This window comes from Bubalus kerabau, chromosome 6, assembly GCF_029407905.1.
Source record: "Bubalus kerabau isolate K-KA32 ecotype Philippines breed swamp buffalo chromosome 6, PCC_UOA_SB_1v2, whole genome shotgun sequence".
In the NCBI taxonomy this organism is placed as follows: domain Eukaryota; kingdom Metazoa; phylum Chordata; class Mammalia; order Artiodactyla; family Bovidae; genus Bubalus; species Bubalus kerabau.
In genome coordinates this window covers 113,242,882-113,263,549 of record NC_073629.1, presented here as the reverse complement: position 1 = coordinate 113,263,549, position 20,668 = coordinate 113,242,882, and the positions used below count along the sequence as shown (strand labels likewise).

The 20,668-nt window shown below is 56.0% G+C and overlaps 1 protein-coding gene across 1 annotated transcript in view; it reads left to right on the top strand.

Annotated features, from left to right (window-relative positions):
* The window catches only part of NGEF (neuronal guanine nucleotide exchange factor), a 48,991-nt gene that overhangs the window by 26,655 nt on the left and 1,668 nt on the right, over positions 1 to 20,668 (top strand). Inside the window, exons 4-12 of the mRNA XM_055587027.1 lie at positions 6,766 to 6,926; positions 8,607 to 8,759; positions 10,459 to 10,588; positions 12,503 to 12,577; positions 16,508 to 16,597; positions 17,622 to 17,785; positions 18,187 to 18,342; positions 19,108 to 19,187; positions 20,013 to 20,117. Of these exons, the coding sequence (XP_055443002.1) occupies positions 6,766 to 6,926; positions 8,607 to 8,759; positions 10,459 to 10,588; positions 12,503 to 12,577; positions 16,508 to 16,597; positions 17,622 to 17,785; positions 18,187 to 18,342; positions 19,108 to 19,187; positions 20,013 to 20,117 (1,114 nt within the window). The remainder of the gene's footprint in view (positions 1 to 6,765; positions 6,927 to 8,606; positions 8,760 to 10,458; positions 10,589 to 12,502; positions 12,578 to 16,507; positions 16,598 to 17,621; positions 17,786 to 18,186; positions 18,343 to 19,107; positions 19,188 to 20,012; positions 20,118 to 20,668) is intronic.

Genomic DNA, 20,668 nt, shown 5'->3' with positions numbered 1-20,668 from the left:
CTCTGTATCAGTTCAGTTCAGTTCAGTCGCTCAGTCGTGTCTGACTGTTTGCGACCCCAAGAATCACAGCACGCCAGGCCTCCGTGTCCATCACCAACTCCCAGAGTTCACTCGAATTCATGTCCATTGAGTCAGTGATGCCATCCAGCCATCTCATCCTCTGTCGTCCCCTTCTCCAGCCCCTAGTCCCTCCTAGCATCAGGGTCTTTTCCAGTGAGTCAACTCTTCGCATCACTCTGTATAATAGGCTCCAGTTTCATCCACCTCATTAGAATGGATTCAAATGCATTCTTTTTAGTAGCTGAGTAATACTCCACTGTGTATATGTACCACAGCTTCCTTATCCATTCGTCTGCTGATGGACATCTAGGTTACTTCCATGTCCTGGCTGTTGTAAACAGTGCTGTGATGAACATTGGGGTACACCTGTCCCCCCTCCTTTTCTTGCCCGGCTAACTCTTATCGGTTCTTTGACTCTGACAGCCCCTTCCGGAAGCCTGCTGTCTCTGGCTGCCTGCCTCCCCCGTCGCCTGCCAGGGTGAAGCCCCCCAGTCACTGTGGACATCCCTGCAGAGCTGCCACTGGCTGTGCCCAGTGTGTGTGTCCCTCTGTGTCGCCAGCACTGAGCCCATACTCTACCTGGAGGGGGCTCTGGGCACGTGTCTGTGGAACGAGTGAGCTGGGGAGGGCAGACGGCGTCACTGACCCCAGCCCCCAGCAGGGTGGCTTCCTGAGCTGGCCACCCCCCGGGGGCAGGGATCAGGTCTTGGTCCTCTTAGGATCCCCAGGGCCCACAGCTCCTAGTAGGTGCGCAGCAAACGCATGCAGTCTCCTGTGTGCTGACCGGGGCCAGGCCTTGCAGGAAGCCACCTGGTAGAGGAGACGGGCCATCGGGCGTGCAGTCCGGCTGGAGCCAGGAAAGGAGGATGAACGGTGGGCACAGCTAATGGCACCCTTGGGAACAGAGGCCCCACGGCCTCGAGGAGGAGGGGTCTGGGAGCCGAGCCTTCGGGTGGAAGTTGTGAGCTGTGTGCAGTCCAGGGGTAAGACCCATCCCTCGATGCCAGGCCTGGTTCCCATCTGAGAGCTGCTTTAGAGGTTCTCCCTTAACCAACTGTCTCAAGCACCTGCCTGAAAGGGATTCCCTGGTGGCTCAGTCGGTAAAGAGACTGCTTGCAAGGCAGGAGACCCAGGTTCGCTCCCCGGGTTGGGAAGATCCCCTGGAAGAGGGCACGGCAACCCACTCCAGTATTCTTGCCTGGAGAATTAGACAGAGGAGTCTGGCGGACTACAATCCATTGGGTCACACAGAGTCAGACACGACTGAAGCGACTTACCACGCACATGCATGCACCCACTTGAAAGCACCATGTAAAGATAAAAAGACAATTAGCCGGAAGGAGCTGATAATCAAGGGTGGGAAGGAGGGAGCTTCTACACAAGTGACATCACGTCAACTTGCAAGGAGCTGGGGCAGTGGCCCGGTACCACCGCCGACCTATGGGCTCTCGGGAAAGCCTGGGCATGTGTGTGTGGAAGGGTGTCCCTGGCAGGGCAGTCCAGGCACAGGGCCCTGAGATCCAAAGGATGAGGTGTGAACCTTGGTTTTGCCACTCACAAGCTCTCTGGCACCCTCAGCCACATTGGGGGAACTGTCGGGGGATCTCCAGGGTTGTAGTGAGGACCGAGGGAGGTGACACATTGGAGGTCCCCAGCAGGACACCAGGCACAGGGTAGGAGCTGGACAGGCAGCAGCTGTTACTATCCTTTGCTCGCTGGTGTTTTATCTCTGACAACGCTGCATAAACAAGGTGAGAGAACAGGACATTTATGGCCACTGTTTATCAGTGAAGTGTCACACCCGTTGACGTGTCTCAGACAGGACAGTGATGACTAAGAGAGAAACACGGCCAAGAGTTTCCTGGGTTTGGACAGAAAGTGATGCCCAAACTGGCAAAGGGGCATCGGGGAGTGGTCAGCAGTTCTTGCAACTCAGTCTTTTTCTCCCCGGTGCGTTTTTTTTTTTTAATCTATTCGGCTGCTTCGGGTCTTAGTTGCAGCACTTGGGTCTCCTTTGTGGCATGCAGGCTTCTCTAGCTGTGGTGTGGGCTTCTCTCAGCTGTGGCATGAGGGCTCTAGAGCACATGGGCTCAGTAGTTGCCGCGAGGGCTTCATTTCCCTGTGGCATGTGGGATTTAAGTTCCCCGACCAGAGATGGAACCCATGTCCCCTGCATTGGAGTCTTAACCACTTGGCCACCAGGGAGGTCCTCAGGAAGTGTGCAAGGCAGCAGGGGAGTCCATAGGGTTCACAGAGGAGTGCTGGGGGCCTGGACCAGTTCATGGACGAGTGAATGAATGAGTGGATGAGTGAATGAATGGACAAATGAATGAGTGGATGATGATCAAATGAGTGAATGGATGGATGGATGGATGAGAAGATGAATGGAAGATTGAATGACTGAATAGTGGATGAATGAGTGAATGGATGAGTGGCTGGATGAATGAATGAATGAGTGGACAAACGAATGAGTTGATGGATGAATGAATGAGTGGATGGATAAATGAATGAATGAATGGATGAATGACTGAATGAAGGAATGAGTGGATGAAGGAATGAGTGGATGAATGATTGAATAAGTGAAATAGTGGATGAATGAGATGAATGGAAGATTGAATGGTGAATGAGTGAATGGATGAATGAGTGAATGAATGAATGAGTGGATGAGTGAATGAATGGATGAGTGGATGGATGAGTAAATAAATGAGCAGGGCCTGGATCCCTGTCAACTCCACACGCCCATTCAAAGGCTTGAATGACTGAGGATGAAAATAATATTGATGAGGAAAAGACAACCATATTGATGTGGCAAATAATCTGACATATAAAATAAAGACAAACACCCTGGAAAACTAAAATCCACAGATGACTAATCGCCCTATAAGCAGAGAAAGAGGGGGTGAGCTTGCGGTGAATGGGCACAGCCGGTATCAATTAACAGTGATTCAGCCCAACGCCCGCGTCGTGTCAGCGGCTGAAAGACCCGCCTGCCTCTGCCCAGCGGCCTCCGGCCCCGTGTCCTCCAGGGGATCAGGACGAGGATGCTGTCGGCAATCTGGGACCTTTCCCACCTGCGACCCGAGGTGTGCCTCAGGAGCGTCGCTCAGGGAAACACACCTTATCTGAGGGGCTCACCCTGGAACTGGTGTCCTTTTCCTCTCTTGGTATCTGCAGCACTCATCTGTCTTGGTTTGGGTTGTTTTTTATTTTCGGTTATATTTGCTTAGAATTAGCAAGCTCTAATGGCTTGACATTTTCTTAAGAAACTTAAATTTAGCAGCAGGAAAAGTGATTTGTTTCAGCCCCTGTAACAGAGGCACTTCTGGGAACTTCCTGCCCAGTGCAGCCTTGCCGGGCAGGGCTTGGTGGACGCTGGCAGAGCAGAGGGTGGGGCCTTCCGTGCCAGGGCCTCGGCTCAGATGCGGGCGAGACCAGCGGGACGTGCTGAGTGTGGTTTCAAATCTTTCAGCAGACTGAGCACGTGTGACGTGGGGACAGAGAGGCTGCAGGCTCGTTTCATCGCCTCATCACATTGGTGTGCGGCAGACACTGGGGTGGGGGGAGGCAGGGTTCTCCTCTGCTGGTGGCCCAGGCCTGTCACTGGTGGGCCACCCTGCAGTGATGTGTGTGTGTGTGTGAACTTTCTCATTGGTGCTGGGCAGGTTTAGGCTGTTGCTCAGCAATGCTGGGCTAAGTCGCTTCAGTCGTGTCCGACTCTGCGACCCTGTGGATCGTAGCCCACCAGGCTCCTCTGTCCATGGGATTCTCCAGGCACTGGCGTGGGTTGCCATGCCCTCCTCCAGGGGATCTTCCCAACCCAGGGATCGAACCCTCGTTTCTTACGTCCCCTGCACTGGCAGGTGGGTTGTTTACCACTAGTGCCATGGCCAGATCCCATTTATGCTGTTAGGCATGCCCAACTTGAAGATATGTCGCTTATTTTAAAGCACTTTGCCAGGTCGACTCTTTGTCTGAGCTTTGCATGGAGGCAGCAGAGTAGCTGCCCAGCAGGCTGCCTGCAGACCCCACTGGATCCCCAGCCTTGTCTGCGTCTAAGTCAGCAGGGGTGGGTAGTCAGGGGCAGAGTCCAGAACTTGGAAAACCCTTGGGTTGAGTCTTGCACCCTCCAGCGGTAACTTTGGGGGCATTACTTAACTCTGCGTCTGTTTCCTTTAGTAAAATGGGACCTTCCATGTGCCCTTCCTGGGGGCGGGGGGCAGGGGCGGGCAGAGAGCATGAAGTGGGAAAGTGCCTTGTGTGTCTGGAGAATATGCTGGTCCTCCCTCCCTCTCCCTGCCTGCCTCCCTTCCTTCCAGCGTCCCTCCCGTCCCTGGGAGCACTAGTGTTCATTGCCAGAGTCTTGAACCCTGGATCAGAGTTCCAGCCAGTGGGGAGGATGGAGGCCTGAGACATGGGGGGCGGTCGGGACACTGGGAGGGGACCAGGGCCCCTGGAGTTCATCGCTCTCCTGGCTCCAGCCCTCCTTTGTCTGTCTGTTTATTTCCCTGGGGCTGCTGTAACAAATGACCACAAACTGGATGGTAATTAACTCTCCCCCAGTTGCAGAGGCCAGAAGCCTGAAATCGACCGTCGGCAGGTTCCGCCTCTTCCGCTCCTGGTGGCCCCGGGTGTCCCTGGACTTGGGGCAGCACCGCTCCCGTCTCTGCCTGGGTCCTCACCTGGCCTTCTTCCCTGTGTGTCTCTCTCTGCATCTCTCCTACAAGGACACTGTCATTGGATTTAGACCTCAATCCAGGATGGTCTCCTCACCTTGACATCCATAACTTAATGGGCAAAGACCCTTTTGCCAAACAGGTTCCCATTTGCAGATGCTAGAGGGTGGGATGTAGACCCAGGTATGGAGGAGTTGTTTAGTTGCTCAGTCATGTCTGAGTCTGCAAACCCATGCACTGTATAGCCCACCAGGCTCCTCTGTCCATGGAATTTCCCAGGCAAGAATACTGGAGTGGGTTGCCATTTCCTTCTCCAGGGGATCTTCCCGATCCAGGGATCAAATCCATGTCTCCTGCATTGGCAGGTGGATACTTTACCACCGAGCCACTGGGGAAACCCCACAGCTTTGGAAAGGTGGTCACAATTCACCCCACTAGACCGTTCCTGCCAGGTGGCCACAGTGCGACCTGAACCCATGCTAGGTTGATAAACAGCAGAGGGAGATGGGGGTGGGGAGGAAGGTGAGGGTGGCCCCAGGGTGGCCTCAGGAAGGGTCCTGAGTTTGCTTGTGCGTGAAGGAGGAGGGTGAGCTGGCACTGCCACCCTGCTTCACAGACGATACATGAGGGAACAGAGGTCCAGTGAGTTTGTTGTTTCATAGGCTCAATAATCACATAATAAGCACGATAGAGAAGAAGCTGCCTCCAAAACGCTTATTAGATTATGGATTTCTTTCCCTTTTTTCTCTCTTCTTCAAAATGAAGATTGGTTTATTGATTACATTATAAAATCAGACCATGAAAGAACCAATCTATGCTCATTCTTCAGTTCTCAGACAGTTGAAAGGGTAAAAAGAAAAAAGTAGGGCTTCCTTGGTGGCTCAATGGTAAAGAATTTGCCTGCCAATGCAGAAGACACGAGTTCGATCCCTGGCCCGGGAAGATCCCACGTGCCATGGAGCAGGTAAGCCCGTGTGCCACAACTATTGAGCCTGTGCTCAATAGAGCCCGGGAAGCACAACTACTGAAGCCCGCCTGCCTCGAGCCTGTGCTCTGCATCAGGAGAAGCCGCAGCAGCGAGAAGGCTGGCCGCCGCAGCTAGAGAGTAGCCGCCACCCGACGCAACTAGAGGAAAGCCCGCGTAGCACTGAAGACCCAGCACAGCCAAAAATAAAAAAATAAAGAAACTTTTTAAAAAAAGAAAAGGAGTGAAATTCACCCTCCAGTTCCACCCCCTGTTGACACCTGTGGTTGACATCATGACCTGGTTCCTTCTAAACGTTTTTCTGGGTGCGTAGAAGTGGGGCTCCCTCTATGGATGAGTCTCCCACCCATTCTTCACCAGGAAGCAGTCCTGAGTCACCACCCTTGGCAGCTGTCAGAGCTCTGAAGAACGAATGACCTCTCGTGTTTGACCTTGGACATGAGGGCGTCTCCAGATTCACTATTGTGAGCAGGCGAGAGGTCTCCGAAAGGTGCTGGCCACCTTTACATCTGGAGAATTTCCTGGTGGTCCAGTGGTCAGGACTTGGAGCTTTCACTGCTGAGGGTGAGGACTCGATCCCTGCTTGGGGAACTAAGATCCTGCAAGTTGTGCGTTGCGGCCAAAAATAAAATAAAACCTTTGCATCTGTCTGAGGGACCTCCCTCATAGCTCAGCTGGTAAAGAATCCACCTGCAATGCAGGAGACTTTGGTTCAATTCCTGGGTCAGGAAGATCCTCTGAAGAAAGGATAGGCTACCCACTCCAGTATTCTTGGGCTTCCCTGGTGGCTCAGCTGGTAAAGTATATGCCTGCAATGTGGGAGACCTGGGTTCAATCCCTGGGTTGGGAAGATCCCCTGGAGAAGGGAAAGGCTACCCACTCCAGTATTTTGGCCTGGAGAATTCCATGGACTGTATAGCCCATGGGGTCGCAAAGAGTTGGACACGACGGAGCGACTTGCACTTTCATCTGTCTGAGAGTGGGGAAAGGTGAGCCCTGGGTGCTGACCGCTGGCCCTCCTCTCATCTTCTTTGCCCGGTGTCCCAGGCCATGTTCGAGCTCATCACTTCTGAGGCCTCTTACTATAAAAGCCTGAACCTGCTGGTGTCCCACTTCATGGAGAACGAGCGGCTGAAGAAGATCCTGCACCCGTCCGAGGCCCACATCCTCTTCTCCAACGTGCTGGACGTCATGGCCGTCAGCGAGCGGTGAGCCAGCGCCCCGGTCCTCGTGGGGCGCCTTCCGGTCCCTCCTTCTCACCCGGGGTGAGGCTGGGGCTGGTGGTGCACGCCTGCTACACTGGCTTCTCTGCTTTTGAATGTTTGGGGTTTTCTGTAATAAGCTATAACTGAATTGTTATTGTTGTTCAGTCACTAAGTCATGTCTGATTCTTTGCAACCCCATGGACTGCAGCACACCAGGCTTCTCTGTTTTTCACTATCTCCTGGAGCTTGCTCAAACTCATGTCCATCGAGTCGGTGATGCCATCCAACCATCTCATCCTCTGTCGTCCCCTTCTCCTGCCCTCAGCTTTCCCAGCATCAGGGTCTTTTCCAGTGAGGTAGCTCTTCCCATCAGGTGGCCAGTGCATTGGAGCTTCAGCTTCAGTATCAGTCCTTCCAATGAATATTCAGGACTGGTCTCCTTTAGGATGGACTGGTTGGATCTCCTTGCAGTCCAAGGGACCCTCAAGAGTCTTCTCCAACACCGCAGTTCGAAAGCGTCCGTTCTTCGGCGCTTAGCCTTCTTTATGGTCCAACTCTCACATGAAAAGATGAAAAGGCAAAAGATAAACCTAAATACATAAACCCAGAGATCTGCCACCCTCCCAGCAACAAGGCCAGTTGCGTCCCCCAAGACAGAACTGCTGCCTGCAGGTCCCTCCCATCGGTGCAGGTGCTCGTGTGTCCTGTGCCTGCACTGGACACAGTGGTGTCCAGGTGACATGCTCTTTATTCTGAGGCCACAGGCCCTGGCTTGGCGCACGCAGGGCCCAAGATCCCCTGAGGGCAAGTCGGAGCGCAATCCTGGAGTTACACTTTCTCCTCTCCAGTTACGTGGAAGTCGTGATTGGACTTGTGCTTAGATTTTGGCTCAAGAAGGATGGGATGTGCTTAAGTGGAGGAGGGATAGACATCTATTGACTGATTATTGCAAAGAAGAGCTCCAGCCATTCTGTTAGGATAAGAGATCCATTTACCATTTGCACCTTATTCTGTGGAGGTTTGCAGCTAAAACTCAGCTTTTATCAGCAGACCTGACCGCCCCTGTTCCGATGAGAAATAGCACTTGGGCAGCAGCAGCCCCCTGCTCCCCATGTGGCTCTCCGTGGACCCTCCTGAGTGGGTCCCCCTGCACATGGACACCCCACCTTCCTACTTGAGGCCCCCAGATCCTGTGGCAGTCCCCCCACCAGATGGGCTCAGGGAGGCTAGAGCTGACTGAGGCCAGTGCCGTCTTGGAGACCCCTCGGCCTCTGCCACTGCACCCCCATGCTGCAGGAGGGGTATCTATCTGTTTACGTATTTGTTTCTATGTTATTATGGAATATCCCAAACATGCAGAAGTAGAAACAGCAGAACAAGCCCACATTTCAGCATGTCGATTCACCCATGGCCCCATCCGTCTCCCAACCCCGCCACCCACGGGAGCATTCCAAAGTTAATTCCCATCGTCATCTCACTTCATAAACACATCAGTACGCATGTACGGAGGAAGTCTCTTTAGCAAATGTTCCTAATGTTATCATCTACCAGGAAACCTGAACAAGTAATTCCTTGATGTGATAGAACACGCCCCCTCGCTGGGACCCCGTCCTGTCATGTTGGTTTGGCGAGGACGTGTCCTCAGTCTCCCCCGGCTCCCCTAACCCAGCCGCCTCCCCCCAGGTTTCTGTTGGAGCTGGAGCGCCGGATGGAGGAAAACATCGTTATCTCGGACGTCTGTGACATCGTGTACCGCTACGCCGCTGACCACTTCTCCGTCTACATCACCTATGTCAGCAACCAGACCTACCAGGAGCGGACCTATAAGCAGCTGCTGTGAGTGTGGCCAGGGGCGGGATCATCGCAGAGGCGCGGCCTGGGCAGCCCCCTCCTCCGACGCTGGCCCTGAGCTGTGGTCCCTGGACCTCTGCTTTCCCGGGACGGCATCCAAGCCTGGCATGTGCTGGGGCTTTTGGTGCCACCAGGGAAATGGTGACCCCGGGACTGTTGGCCACGGCACCCACTGGACCTGTGTCAAGATGGCCATGCAGCGCTCTGCGAGGTTTAGAAAAGGGAGCTTGAGGCCAAGAGGACCACTCGAGGCCCAGGACAGCAGGAGAGTGGTTTGAATCAGAGACAAAGGCAAGGATTGGGGAGGGAGTCTTTTTGGTGATTCTCCAGCATCTGGATTGCGTGTGTGCTCCGTCGTGTCCGACTCTTTGTGACCCTATAGACTGCAGCCCGCCAGACTCCTCTGTCCATGGGATTCTCCAGGCCAGTATACTGGAGTGGGTTGCCATGCCGTCCTCCAGGTGATCTTCCCAACCCAGGGATCAAACCAGCGTCTCCTGCATTGGCAGGTGGATTCTGTACCACTGCACCACCTGGGAAGCCCTCTCCAGCCAAAGCCCTTGAATTTTACTAATCTGCCCACTTTGTAAACTTCCTTGGGGTTTCCGTTGAGAGAAGTTTTTCATCAACTTGCCTCTTTTGAGTTCTTCACATTTTCTGTGCCATGTTTCGACCACAGTTTAAACGATGATACGTTCTTAGCACACTCAGCGGGCCCCAAAGGACTCTCCGGGTGGTGACTCTGGACTTGATGCTTTGCTGGGTCTTTCCATCAGTGCAGTTCACTGGGGGTGTTTTAAAGGTTGAGCCCTCAGGTTTGACATTTGGGGTTTGCAGTGGGGATTTGAGGGAATCTGGATGCCAGTTTGGAGGATAAGCATTGAGAAGACAGTCACACAGGAAGCGAGGACTCTGGATATTGCAGTGCCCCGGGGTCCACTGGTGTGGCCCGTGAGAGCAGACTCTCTGGGCTGAGTGCCATGTCCCTGATGTCAGGCAGTCCTGGGCCAGCATCTGCCCTCCTCCACTGCCCAACCCATCTGCAGAAGAGACATCCCCGCCGGGCAGGAGCAGCCCAGGTTCTCCCTGCAGCCGTCTCCAACCTGCCGCCTGCTCCTGTCACTACGTGGGTTTACCTTGCCCCCGTTTCCTGCTGGGGAAATCGTCGAATTATGCATCTGATTCATAGTCTTGGCCATACAAGGAGTTTTTGCCTTCCCACACAACATATTTTGCTAAGTTTTCATGGGCCGGGCATGTGAAGTCACTATTGTTATTTGACTTGTACATGAACAGTTTGTTTTGCAGAGAAAAAAAAGTGAGAAAGAATGGATGCATGGATGCATCCTCTGTGCCCGTGGGCTGTCTGGTTCCTACGAGGCTGTGCATGGGGAGGAAGCCTCTCCAACTCATGCCTCCTACAAGCCAGAGAGGGCTTCCCAGGTGGTGCTAGTGGTAAAGAACCTGCCTGCCAACGCAGGAGACATAAGAGATGAGGGTTCCATCCCTGGGTCGGGAAGATCCCCTGGAGGAGGGTATGGCAACCCACTCCAGTATCCTTGCCTGGAGAATCCCCAGACAGAGGAGCCTGGTGGGCTACAGTCCATGCGTACGCATAGAGTTGGACACAACTCAGGCAGCTCAGCACGCACGCATGTACTGATGCTCTCGTCTGTGTGCCCAGCCAGGAGAAGGCAGCCTTCCGGGAGCTGATCGCGCAGCTGGAGTTGGACCCCAAGTGCAGGGGGCTGCCTCTCTCCTCCTTCCTCATCCTGCCTTTCCAGAGGATCACGCGCCTCAAGCTGTTGGTCCAGGTACCCGACTCTCTCCCCCTACCACCCCCCCCCCCAACTTCAGCTGCCGCCTGTTTCCTTTGGTCAGTCCAGGTCTCTGCTGGCTTTCTGAGAAGTCCATGTGCTCCACAAATCCTAATTAAGCTCCTCCTGTGTGCCAAGCAGTGGGAGACTCAGCCCCTGCTGCCGGAGAGCCAGATCCTGGTGGGGGGAGAGAGACACACACGCACATCCAGGAAGTGGTCATGGCTGAGGACTGTGAATTGGGGTGACATGATAGGGATGACGGCCTGGCCCACTCCCAGGGTGGGGATCGGGAAGGGCTCTCAGATGAGTGGCATTTAAGCAAAGACTTGACTGACAGGGAGGAGCCATTCATCTGATGGGGAACTGCTTTCAGGCAGAGGTCCTGGGGCAGCAAGGTCCACAGACGGGTCGGCGGGCCGTGAGCTGGGGAACGTGATGGGAGTGAGTGTGGAGATGTGGGCAGAGGCTGGTCAGGGGCCTGCGGGGCCAGCTGAGGCACTGGATTCTATCCCCTGTGATGGGGGTCACTCCTTTTAGTGGACATTGGTTAAGAGCTCAAAGCAGCTGCCACGTGGAGAGTACCAGGCAGGAGGGCAAGAGTGGAAGTGGGAGCAAAAGTTCACGAGCGATTCGAGAAAGGTGGGTTGGCGGGCATCGAGGTGGGGCATCCTGGAGGGACATCAGTGACCTGAGCCCTGCACTTGCTACCGTGGAGAAAGAAGGAAGGAGAATCTTTGGTTTGAGCAGCTGGACTGATGATGCTGTTTCCTGAGGTGGGGAAGTCAGCATTTGGTGTTGGACCATTGGGAGGACTTTGAGTCGTTGAACATCCAAGTTTAGAGTCAAAGGGAGAAGTCAGGGTGGGCGCTCTTGGCACCCAGGTGGCATTTAAACCAGGTTTCATCCCAATGAGACAAGGTGGACCTGAGCCACACTGTCCACTAGGAGATGGATTTGCAATTAGGGATGGTTAAAGGAGCGGTTTGCTGAGCACCACCCCCAACTTGGTAAGGGAGGGGTAAGGTGGTGCCAGAGCTGACTGCGTGTCGCTGGCTTGGTTGCCGGGCAGAGACGGGCAGGTGACCACACAGAGTGGGCTGGGGGCCTGCAGCTGAGGGATGTCCAGAGGTGGGTCTGGTCTGGAGCTCAGGAGAGAGTGAAGAGCATGCCCATCACCCTGGTGTCCACCTGGTGGGGGTGATCCTCCACTGTGTGGGTAGCTGGAGATGTTTGTTCTGAAGCCACCACGTGGGGCAGCCTGGATGGGGCGAGAGGGTGGACTGTGCTGAGACGTGCCCAACCCTCCTGTGGGGTGAGAGCAGGTCCAAATTACGGGCACGAGGAGACCCGGGAGGCAGGAATCGTGTAAAATGTGAAGAGCAATGCAAAAATTGCCATTTATAGGCGAAATTCAAAACAACCCAACTACTGGAAAAAAGACTTTTTTTTTTTCAATAAAACCAGAGTAAACAAAACCTCCGGGTCATTGCTACTTAGCTTCAGATGACAGGCCCACTCTTGCTGCTGCAAACGTTGAGCTCGATTCGGGACGGGCAACCCTGGGTGACCCTCCCCGGGCTGCTGGTCCTGCCTTCCCGCCTCCCTGCTGCCACGTGGTCAGTCCCTTTGCTTCGGCTCTGCTGTAAGGAGATTGGGGCTCTGGCGTGGCCCTCGTAGTTAGTCCTGGGGGAGACCTCGACTCACCTTAGAGCCAGGCAAGGCTTGTGCGCAATGCTTGGCCCCCGGGTCGGTGGAAGGTTCTCCCGCCCCATGTCTGCGCTCTTCGGGGGGTGTGTCCCAGCCATGTGAGGCTGCTGGGACCAGCGGGGAGGCCACCATGCGGGGTGGGGGGGAGCGGAGGAACGGCTGTCCGCGATGAAACCAAGTGCGGACTCTCCCTGTGCCCAGAACATCCTGAAGAGGGTGGAGGAAAGGTCTGAGCGCGAAGGCACCGCCTTGGACGCCCACAAGGAACTGGAGCTGGTGAGTCGCGCTTCCTCGTTGCACGTTTCCCAGTAAACTGTCTTCTCCTCTAGACCCACCTCCCTGTCCTGTTCCCTCCTATCTTGGTATTGTCTCTGCAAATTCACTTTCATATTTGCTCTGGCAATTCAGAAAAGTCACCGGGTCCAAAAAATAAGTCAGGTGGGGCCTGCACAGGCAGAAGGCTTCCTTCTCCCCTGAGGCTGCCGCTGTGCGGGGTGGACCAGGCCCCCAGCAGGCGCCCTTTACCCACAGACGTGTTAGTGGACCCCTCCCACCAACCCACGCCGCTGCTCCCATCACGGCCCTCGGAGGCCCCGCATTCATCCTTGCCCGTTTCCAGTGTCAAGAAAGCTCCGGCTTTTCCCTCCCTGCCCACGTTCTGAGGACAGGTCTGGCTCTTCTTAGGCCCTGGGCAGCTCTGCCCCGGGCTTCCTACTGCAGTCCCCTCCATCCCACCTCACCCCTTACCACCTCTCTCCCAGCCCTCAGCCCGAGAGCTGCAGGAGACGCGCCTGCCACGCCAAGTTGGGCCTTTACTGCCCCAGAGTGGAGAGAAATCATTTCTGCTCTTGATCCTCGGCCAGAAGAGCTTCCTCCTGGAAGCTGTCAGCAGAGCACATGCTGGGCGGGAGGGGTCGGCGGATGTTCAAGGATTTGTCTTAAAATGTCTGTCTTAAAGCGCCGTCACATGTGTTTGGTCCTGGGTGTCCACTAGAGCTGAGAGCCCACTCTTGGCATCTGTGTGGGAGGCCACTCTGTCGTGCTGGTGACCCTGTAACAGGGCCTGGTGTTAAGAATTCTTTCCCACTTAGCGTACCAGCGGCAGCAGCTTAGTAAAAGGACTAGCCTCCATAGCTGTCGGGTGGTGGTTCTGAGCCACTTCTGAAAGGTTGTTGCTGAGCCATGAAAGACGCCGGGATTCTTGGCCTCCAGAGGCGATGAATTCAATCTGGGGCCGGTGATGAGGCTTGATCATCAGAGCTTTTCGTGTGATAAAGTTTTATTAAAGTATAAAAGAGATAGACAAAGCTTCTGACATAGACATCAGAAGGGAGCAGAAAGCACGCCCCCTTGCTAGTTTTTAGCAAACTGTTTTATGTCAGTTCAGTTCAGTTCAGTCGCTCATTCGTGTCTGACTCCTATAGACCCCATGGACTGCAGCACACCAGGCTTCCCTGTCCATCACCAACTCCCGGAGTTCACTCAAACTCATGTCCATCGAGTCGGTGATGCCATCCAGCCATCTCATCTTCTGTCGTCCCCTTCTCGTCCCGCCTTCAATCTTTCCCAGCATCAGGGTCCTTTCAAATGAGTCACCTCTTCACATCAGGTGGCCAAAGTCTTGGAGTTTCAGCTTCAGCATCAGTCCTTCCAATGAATATTCAGGACTTTGTCTGTTAGAAAGCTATTAATCAGATAAGAGAGACACCTCAAAGCTGAGGCAGTTTCACCAGGCCTCTGTCCCACGATATGCATTTTTGAGATAGGATGGAATGGGGTGTGTCATTCTTCGGCCATAAAACAATTGATATGAATGCTGGTTTATTGAGCCATTATCAGCCCAAGGTTTGAGAAAAGAAAAAAAGTTCATCCTATGTGGAACCATTTTGAATAAAGGCAAATTCCAAAGCAAATACATAGTTTCATTAACATAGGCAATGTTAATGAATGCAATAAGGCAATGGCACCCCACTCCAGTACTCTTGCCTGGAAAACCCCATGGACGGAGGAGCCTGGTGGGCTGCAGTCCATGGGGTCGATAGAAGTCGGACAGGACTGAGCGACTTCACATTCACTTTCATGCATTAGAGAAGGAAATGGCAACCCACTCCAGTGTTCTTGCCTGGAGAATCCCAGGGACGGAGGAGCCTGGTGGCTGCCATCTATGGGGTCACACAGAGTCGGACACGACTGAAGTGACTTAGCATCAGCAGCAGCTTAAGAAAAACATTTCCATAAGAAAACCAATGGCAACCCACTCCAGTACTCTTGCCTGGAAAATCCCATGAATGGAGGAGCCTGGTAGGCTGCAGTCCATGGGGTCGCTAAGAGTCGGGCACGACTGAGCAACTTCACCTTCACTTTCACTTTTCACTTTCATGCTTTGGAAAAGAAAATGGCAACCCACTCCGGTGTTCTTGCCTGGAGAATCCCAGGGATGGGGGAGCCTGGTGGGCTGCTGTCTATGGGGTCGCACAGAGTCGGACACGACTGAAGCAACTTAGCAGTAGCAGTAAGAAAACCACATTGGTTAGCTCAAAGTTTGAGAGAAGTTCGGGTGGAACCAGGTGTCGTCATGGCAACACAGAATTTTAAGAGAAACCTCCTTTTAATTTTGTATAGAGGAGGAAAAAAATCTGACACACATAGTTTTGTTTCCTCCTGCCACTTAAGGGAGAGATAAAAAAATGTCTGACTCTTGCAGCCTGTTTCTTCCGTTTGGAGACCCCTGGCCTCCCTGCCTGTTACCCTCTCACTTTGAGCCACGAGGACTTTGTAACTGAATGTAGTCATTTCTCCCCAGGTCTCTCCTCCTGTGGTTCACTCCAGGCCAGGTGGCTGCGAAATCCCTCTGGCGACTATACCCTTTGAATACTGGGGGAAATGGCACTTCCCTGCCAGTCTAGTTGGGGAAAAGCAGTGCCTTGAGCAGGCTGGTCAGGGAGGGCCAGTGGCCCGCCAGCCTGGCTGCCTCTCCCCGGGCCCTCTGCCACGCCTGGGGCACACGCACCTGGTCAGACGGGAGCTCCATCGCAGCTCCCACTGGGCCCCAAGCGGTCTCGGGGCACCAGCAAGTGTTCTCTGTTTTCAAGTTGTTTTTTGCTTTCCTCTCCCTTTTTATTTCCTTGTAATGAAAGGTATACTCTTGCTTCTCATTATCATTTTTTATAAAGGTGGGGTTTTTCCCCTAATTTATAAAAACGGTGAATACAGATTCACACACTGTTCATAAGCAGAAAGGTGGCAAGGATCTGCAGTTCTCCCACACCCCCTGCCAGCACGCTGGAGCCTACCCTTCCAGATGGACACCTGCCCACACGGTTGTATTCCCTGCAGAAGGGGCTTGTGGCTTGCAAGCTGGCTTTGCCCTCCATTCCAGAGCACATGGGCGTCCCTGCTGGCTCAGCAGTAAATAATCCGCCGGCCAGTGAAAGAGACCCTGGTTTGATCTCTGGGTCGGGAAGATCCCCTGGAGAATGGAATGGCAGCCCACTCCAGTATTCTTGCCTGGAGAATCCCATGAACAGAGGAGCCTGGAGGGCTACGGTCCTTGCAGTCGCAAAGAGTCGGACACGACTTGAGTGACTGACACATTCTCTCGAGCTTTTTTTCATGACTTCAGAGTACAGGGTTATGTGGCTTGACAAGCACTAAGCAATCCCAGTTGCCGCATTGGCAGACATTTAGGTTGAGGACAGCTTTCCTCGTTCCAACCACTGCAGGGGATACCCCATACACGCACCTCTGGGCGCTGTCTTCCTTCCCGCATGCTGAGCACCAGGCCCTGTTCTCGACACCTGTGATCCGGAGCGGATATCGAGTCCTTGGAACAAGGTCGCAGAAAATCTGCTTTCATTTGGCCTCTTGGTACCCGGGTGGCCTCCCAGGAAGCTTGGGGGGACCTGTGCTCCTCTTGCAGCATGTGACAGAGCCCGAATCCCAGGCCTCGGGCATTTCCAGGCTGACAGATGAGACAGGACATCCTGCTGAAAACCATTCTCTTAGGTGATGCAAGGGGTCAGCATTGCTTTCTGTGTTCTCTGGAGTCTGCGTCCCGCCAAGGACAAGGCCCCAGCTTTCTCCACTGGAACTGAGACCCCACTGGGACTGGCCAGTCAGTGTCTCAGCTGCAGCCTGAGTGCCTGAAGGACGTGGCCAGAGACCGCTGGCTGCGTGGGGCCTGATGTGTCCACCTTCCTGTTCCAGGTGGTGAAAGCATGCAACGAGGGCGTCAGGAAGATGAGCCGCACAGAGCAGATGATCAGCATCCAGAAGAAGATGGAGTTCAAGATCAAGGTCAACCACACGCCCCTGGCCCCGCCCGCCGGCCTGGGGCGCAGGCCACTGGCCAGGCCCGCTGAATGGCCACGCTTGGGTCTCAGCATGGTGCCACCCCCACCGAGGCCCTCCCTGACCCCCTAGCAGAGGGCCCTCCCCTGCCGCCCGTCACCAGGCCATCGCATTGGCCTAGACTGTTTTTTCGCGGGGCAGTGCAGGGACCCGGAAGCGGCCTGCTCTCAGGTACCGGCTGCGCGACCTTGAACAGTCAGCTTGAAAGAGGAACATGACATGAACCAGTCCAGGGGTTCTTAATCCTGGGCGATTTGAAAATCAGGTGGAAGTTACCCACCTTCTTCCCCAATTTTGTGTAAAGCTTCAGGCACCAGTGACCCTAAGGGCTCCTAGGGTTTCTGGTGACGTGGGCACAAGGGCACGGTGCCCGCCGAGGGTCTGTGAGGTCACGCTGGTTCTTTGGGCGCCGAGCCTCAGTTGAAGATGCAGACCTCAGGGTAGTGGGGAGGCCTCACGTAGCTCCACTTGCTGGCTGAGTGCTGAGTGCCGAGTAATCGCCCCAGAGCCGTGGAGTGGGGGAATGCAGGCCCGGCCTCCTCGCCCTGGGGGACCCAGTTCTGCCCTCTCCCCTAGGAACTTGAACCCTCCTTTGATTCTGCATCACTCAGGCTGAGCCTGGTGAGGCACGATAGCACACACAGGCACCCACGTGTACACACACACCCCCGTGAGTACAGACGCATACAGGACACACAGACACACTTGGACACAAACACGTATACATAGACGCACACGAGGACACACAAACAACAGACAAATACACATCTGCCCACTCAGGCACACGCACACACACCCTTCCCGCGTGTGCCCAGCACCCACCCATCCCTCCCACCAGTGCCCGTGTCCTGGGCCCAGTGCCGTCCCCAACACCCGTTTCCACAGTTACCGCTCCAGTCAGGGTACCAGGGGAGCCGGGGCAGGGTGCGGAGGGCACAGCCTCCCCTGACATGCCCCCCCTGCCCCCCAGTCGGTGCCCATCATCTCGCACTCCCGCTGGCTGCTGAAGCAGGGCGAGCTGCAGCAGATGTCCGGCCCCAAGACCTCGCGGACCCTGCGGACCAAGAAACTCTTCCGGGAGATTTACCTCTTTCTCTTCAATGACCTGCTGGTGATTTGCCGGCAGATTCCAGGGTGAGCGGCAGGCGGGAGGGGCGGGGAGTCACCGGGGCCTGAGGGCAGTGCCCTGGGCCTTCAGGCAAGTTTATTTAAACCCCTGGGCTTCGCTGGTTTTTCCCTCCTACCAACTGGGGGCAGTTCTCCTAAGTATTGCAGCTCAGTGCCTGCTGCCCGGAGTGTGCCCAGCAGCTCCTGTGTCAGGGGTGCAGACCCCTTGTCCACCATCCACGCCGGGGGTGGGGGCAGGTGGGGGGCTGGGGGTGAGGGGGACAGGCGTTCGGGTGGGGAGCTTCCGAAGGCGGTGAGGAGCAGCCGCAGTGGGGCCGGTCCCGCTGGCCAGGGCTGGGGTGGGAGGTCTCCTGGGAATCCGAGCGTCCTGGGGACCAACAAGCCCCTCCTGCCACCTGGGTCCCCAGAGACAAGTACCAGGTGTTTGACTCGGCCCCGCGGGGCCTGCTGCGCGCGGAGGAGCTGGAGGACCAGGGCCAGACGCTGGCCAACGTCTTCATCCTGCGGCTGCTCGAGAACTCGGACGATCGGGAGGCCACCTACATGCTGAAGGCGTCCTCTCAGTGAGTGCCCAGGGCGGCTGTCCCCTCTCCTGGGGCTCACTGTCCGCCCAGCTCCCGTGTTTCCTCCCCCAGGCCTTGTCCAGGGGGTTTCCGTCCTGTGTAAGTGTCGGGGTTGGGGGTGAGTGCGTTGCTGGCTGTGTGTGTGTGCATGTGTGTGCGTGTGTGTGCGTGTGTGTGCGTGTGTGTGTGTGCGTGTGTGTGTGTGTGTTCCCTTGGGCCTCAGACTCTGATGAGCTGTTGTAGAGCCCTTGGGCCAGGCCAACCAGTGAATTGCCGCTGCTGGGCAGTCTCGGCCCGCCTGCCACCCTTGAGCAGCCAGGCTGTCTCCCCTGCACCCCCAGGGCTCTGAGAGCGATGGCCAGGTCCACGCGGGGCAATGCTCTGTGAGCCCTGGAGCTGGGACGCCTGGTGCCCAGCCCCCTACACCCCAGAACTCACAGGTGTCACCCAGCGCATCAAGCCCAGTTCCGACTGCCTCGGGGGGACGGGGTGGCGTCAGCCTCTCCGAGTCCACGATTGTGGTTTAGGGCAACTGGCCACCCAGGGCTCACCTCTGGGTGAACGTTGGGTGTCGTGGGCTCACACACCCTCACCCACTGACTTGAAAGATGCCCCCAGGGAGGTTCTGCAGGGCTCTGCCTGGCCTGCTCCCTGCTGCCAAGCTCAGGACCCCAGGGCCAGCCTGCCGGGTGCCTGGCATTGCGGTTTCCCTCGGGTGGGCGCTGACGCTCTGTGTTGGCGGCATCTGCCCTCTTCCTGACCCAGGAGCGAGATGAAGCGCTGGATGACTTCGCTGGCCCCCAACCGAAGAACCAAGTTCGTTTCCTTCACATCCCGGCTGCTCGGTAAGCGGCCCACTGGGGAGGGGGCACCCGCCGGGTGGGACAGGTGATGGTTAGGGAGGACTCTGCAGGTCAGCCTCAGACAGGGGCCTCTGCACTCCACCTAAAGGGCCTTTGAGGCCTCTGGAACGCTGCTTCGACTGCCCAGAGGTCCTTCGCACCCTGATGCAAGCTCGGTACCCCATGGAGGAGGACACGGTGTGCCTGAGCTTTGCAAACGTTTCCACGGTTAATGAAGACATAAAAGTCAGCAGGTCTTAAGTGACAGGTGCCGCAAGGAAACCGGAAGGGATCTGGGCCCAGGAGGCAAACGCCAGTGTTCTCTGGGGCAGCTGATCGTCTGAAAACGTTCCAAAATAGGAAAGGGCTCAAGCGCCATCCTGACCATGCTCACCGAGTCCTGAACGTCCCCAGGCCGCTCCCAGGACCCAGCCCAGGACCAAGGAGCCTCCTTCAAAGTCTAAATAAGAGCCCTCCCCCCTCCCCCCGCCCCCGGCCCCTCCCCCGCCCGCACTGGCCGCCTGTTCATCCCTGCACCAGCTATGACTTGTTCAGAATTCCCGGCTATTTTGACGTCCTTTTCTTTAGAGCCACGCCCACCCCTCCCTCCAATGAGCCCTTTTCCAGCGGCTGCTTGGTCCGCCCTGTCTCCTGGACGGGGTTGGGTGGGGGTGGGGGGGAGGGGGTGGGGATGGGGGTGGGGGGGAGGGGGTGGGGATGGGGGTGGGGGGGTGTGTCCCTGCTAACTGCTGGGGGGCCGGGTTCTGCGGGTGCCCAGCCAGGGCGGGTGCCACGTGATGAGGACGGGCCACCCCTTCCTCCCTTCAGACTGCCCCCAGGTCCAGTGTGTGCACCCGTACGTGGCCCAGCAGCCGGATGAGCTGACGCTGGAGCTGGCCGACATCCTCAACATCCTGGACAAGACAGAGGACGGTGAGGCCCGGGGCTGGCGCCTCTGCCCGCGGGGCTCCCTGCGCCCACCCAGTGCCCAGTGGTCCCTTTCCCCTCGTCCGGCCCTGGCATCAGCCTCCCCATTATGGTGGGAGGGATGAAGACCAGGAACACCCCGACCCGGGCCTGTATTTGCAGCAAGCTTCCAGATGAGCCTGTGAACACCAGGCCTGTGGTCCCATGTGGGCCAGGAAGCCGCCCCCTGGGGCTCCTGCCCACTCCTGCTGTTGACACCAGTGCCAGAGGTTGGCTCCCCCCTCCTGGAAAACAGACCCCTTATTTCTACATCAGTTTTTCCTAATCTAAATCCCCAAAGTGCACACAGCATGTCTCCCCACCCCAGTTCCTCCCCTTTTTTTGAGGTCCTGGCTGGAAGGTCGCAGGCTGGTGACCTCTGGGGAAGACCATGGCCACCACCACAAATCCTAGGGGCTCACCCAGTGCTGGGCGAGCTGTGGTTCCTGCCCTCTCCCCCCATCCCCAGAATATAAACAGCCTGACACCCCTCCTAGTGGCCTGCAGAAGACATGCCC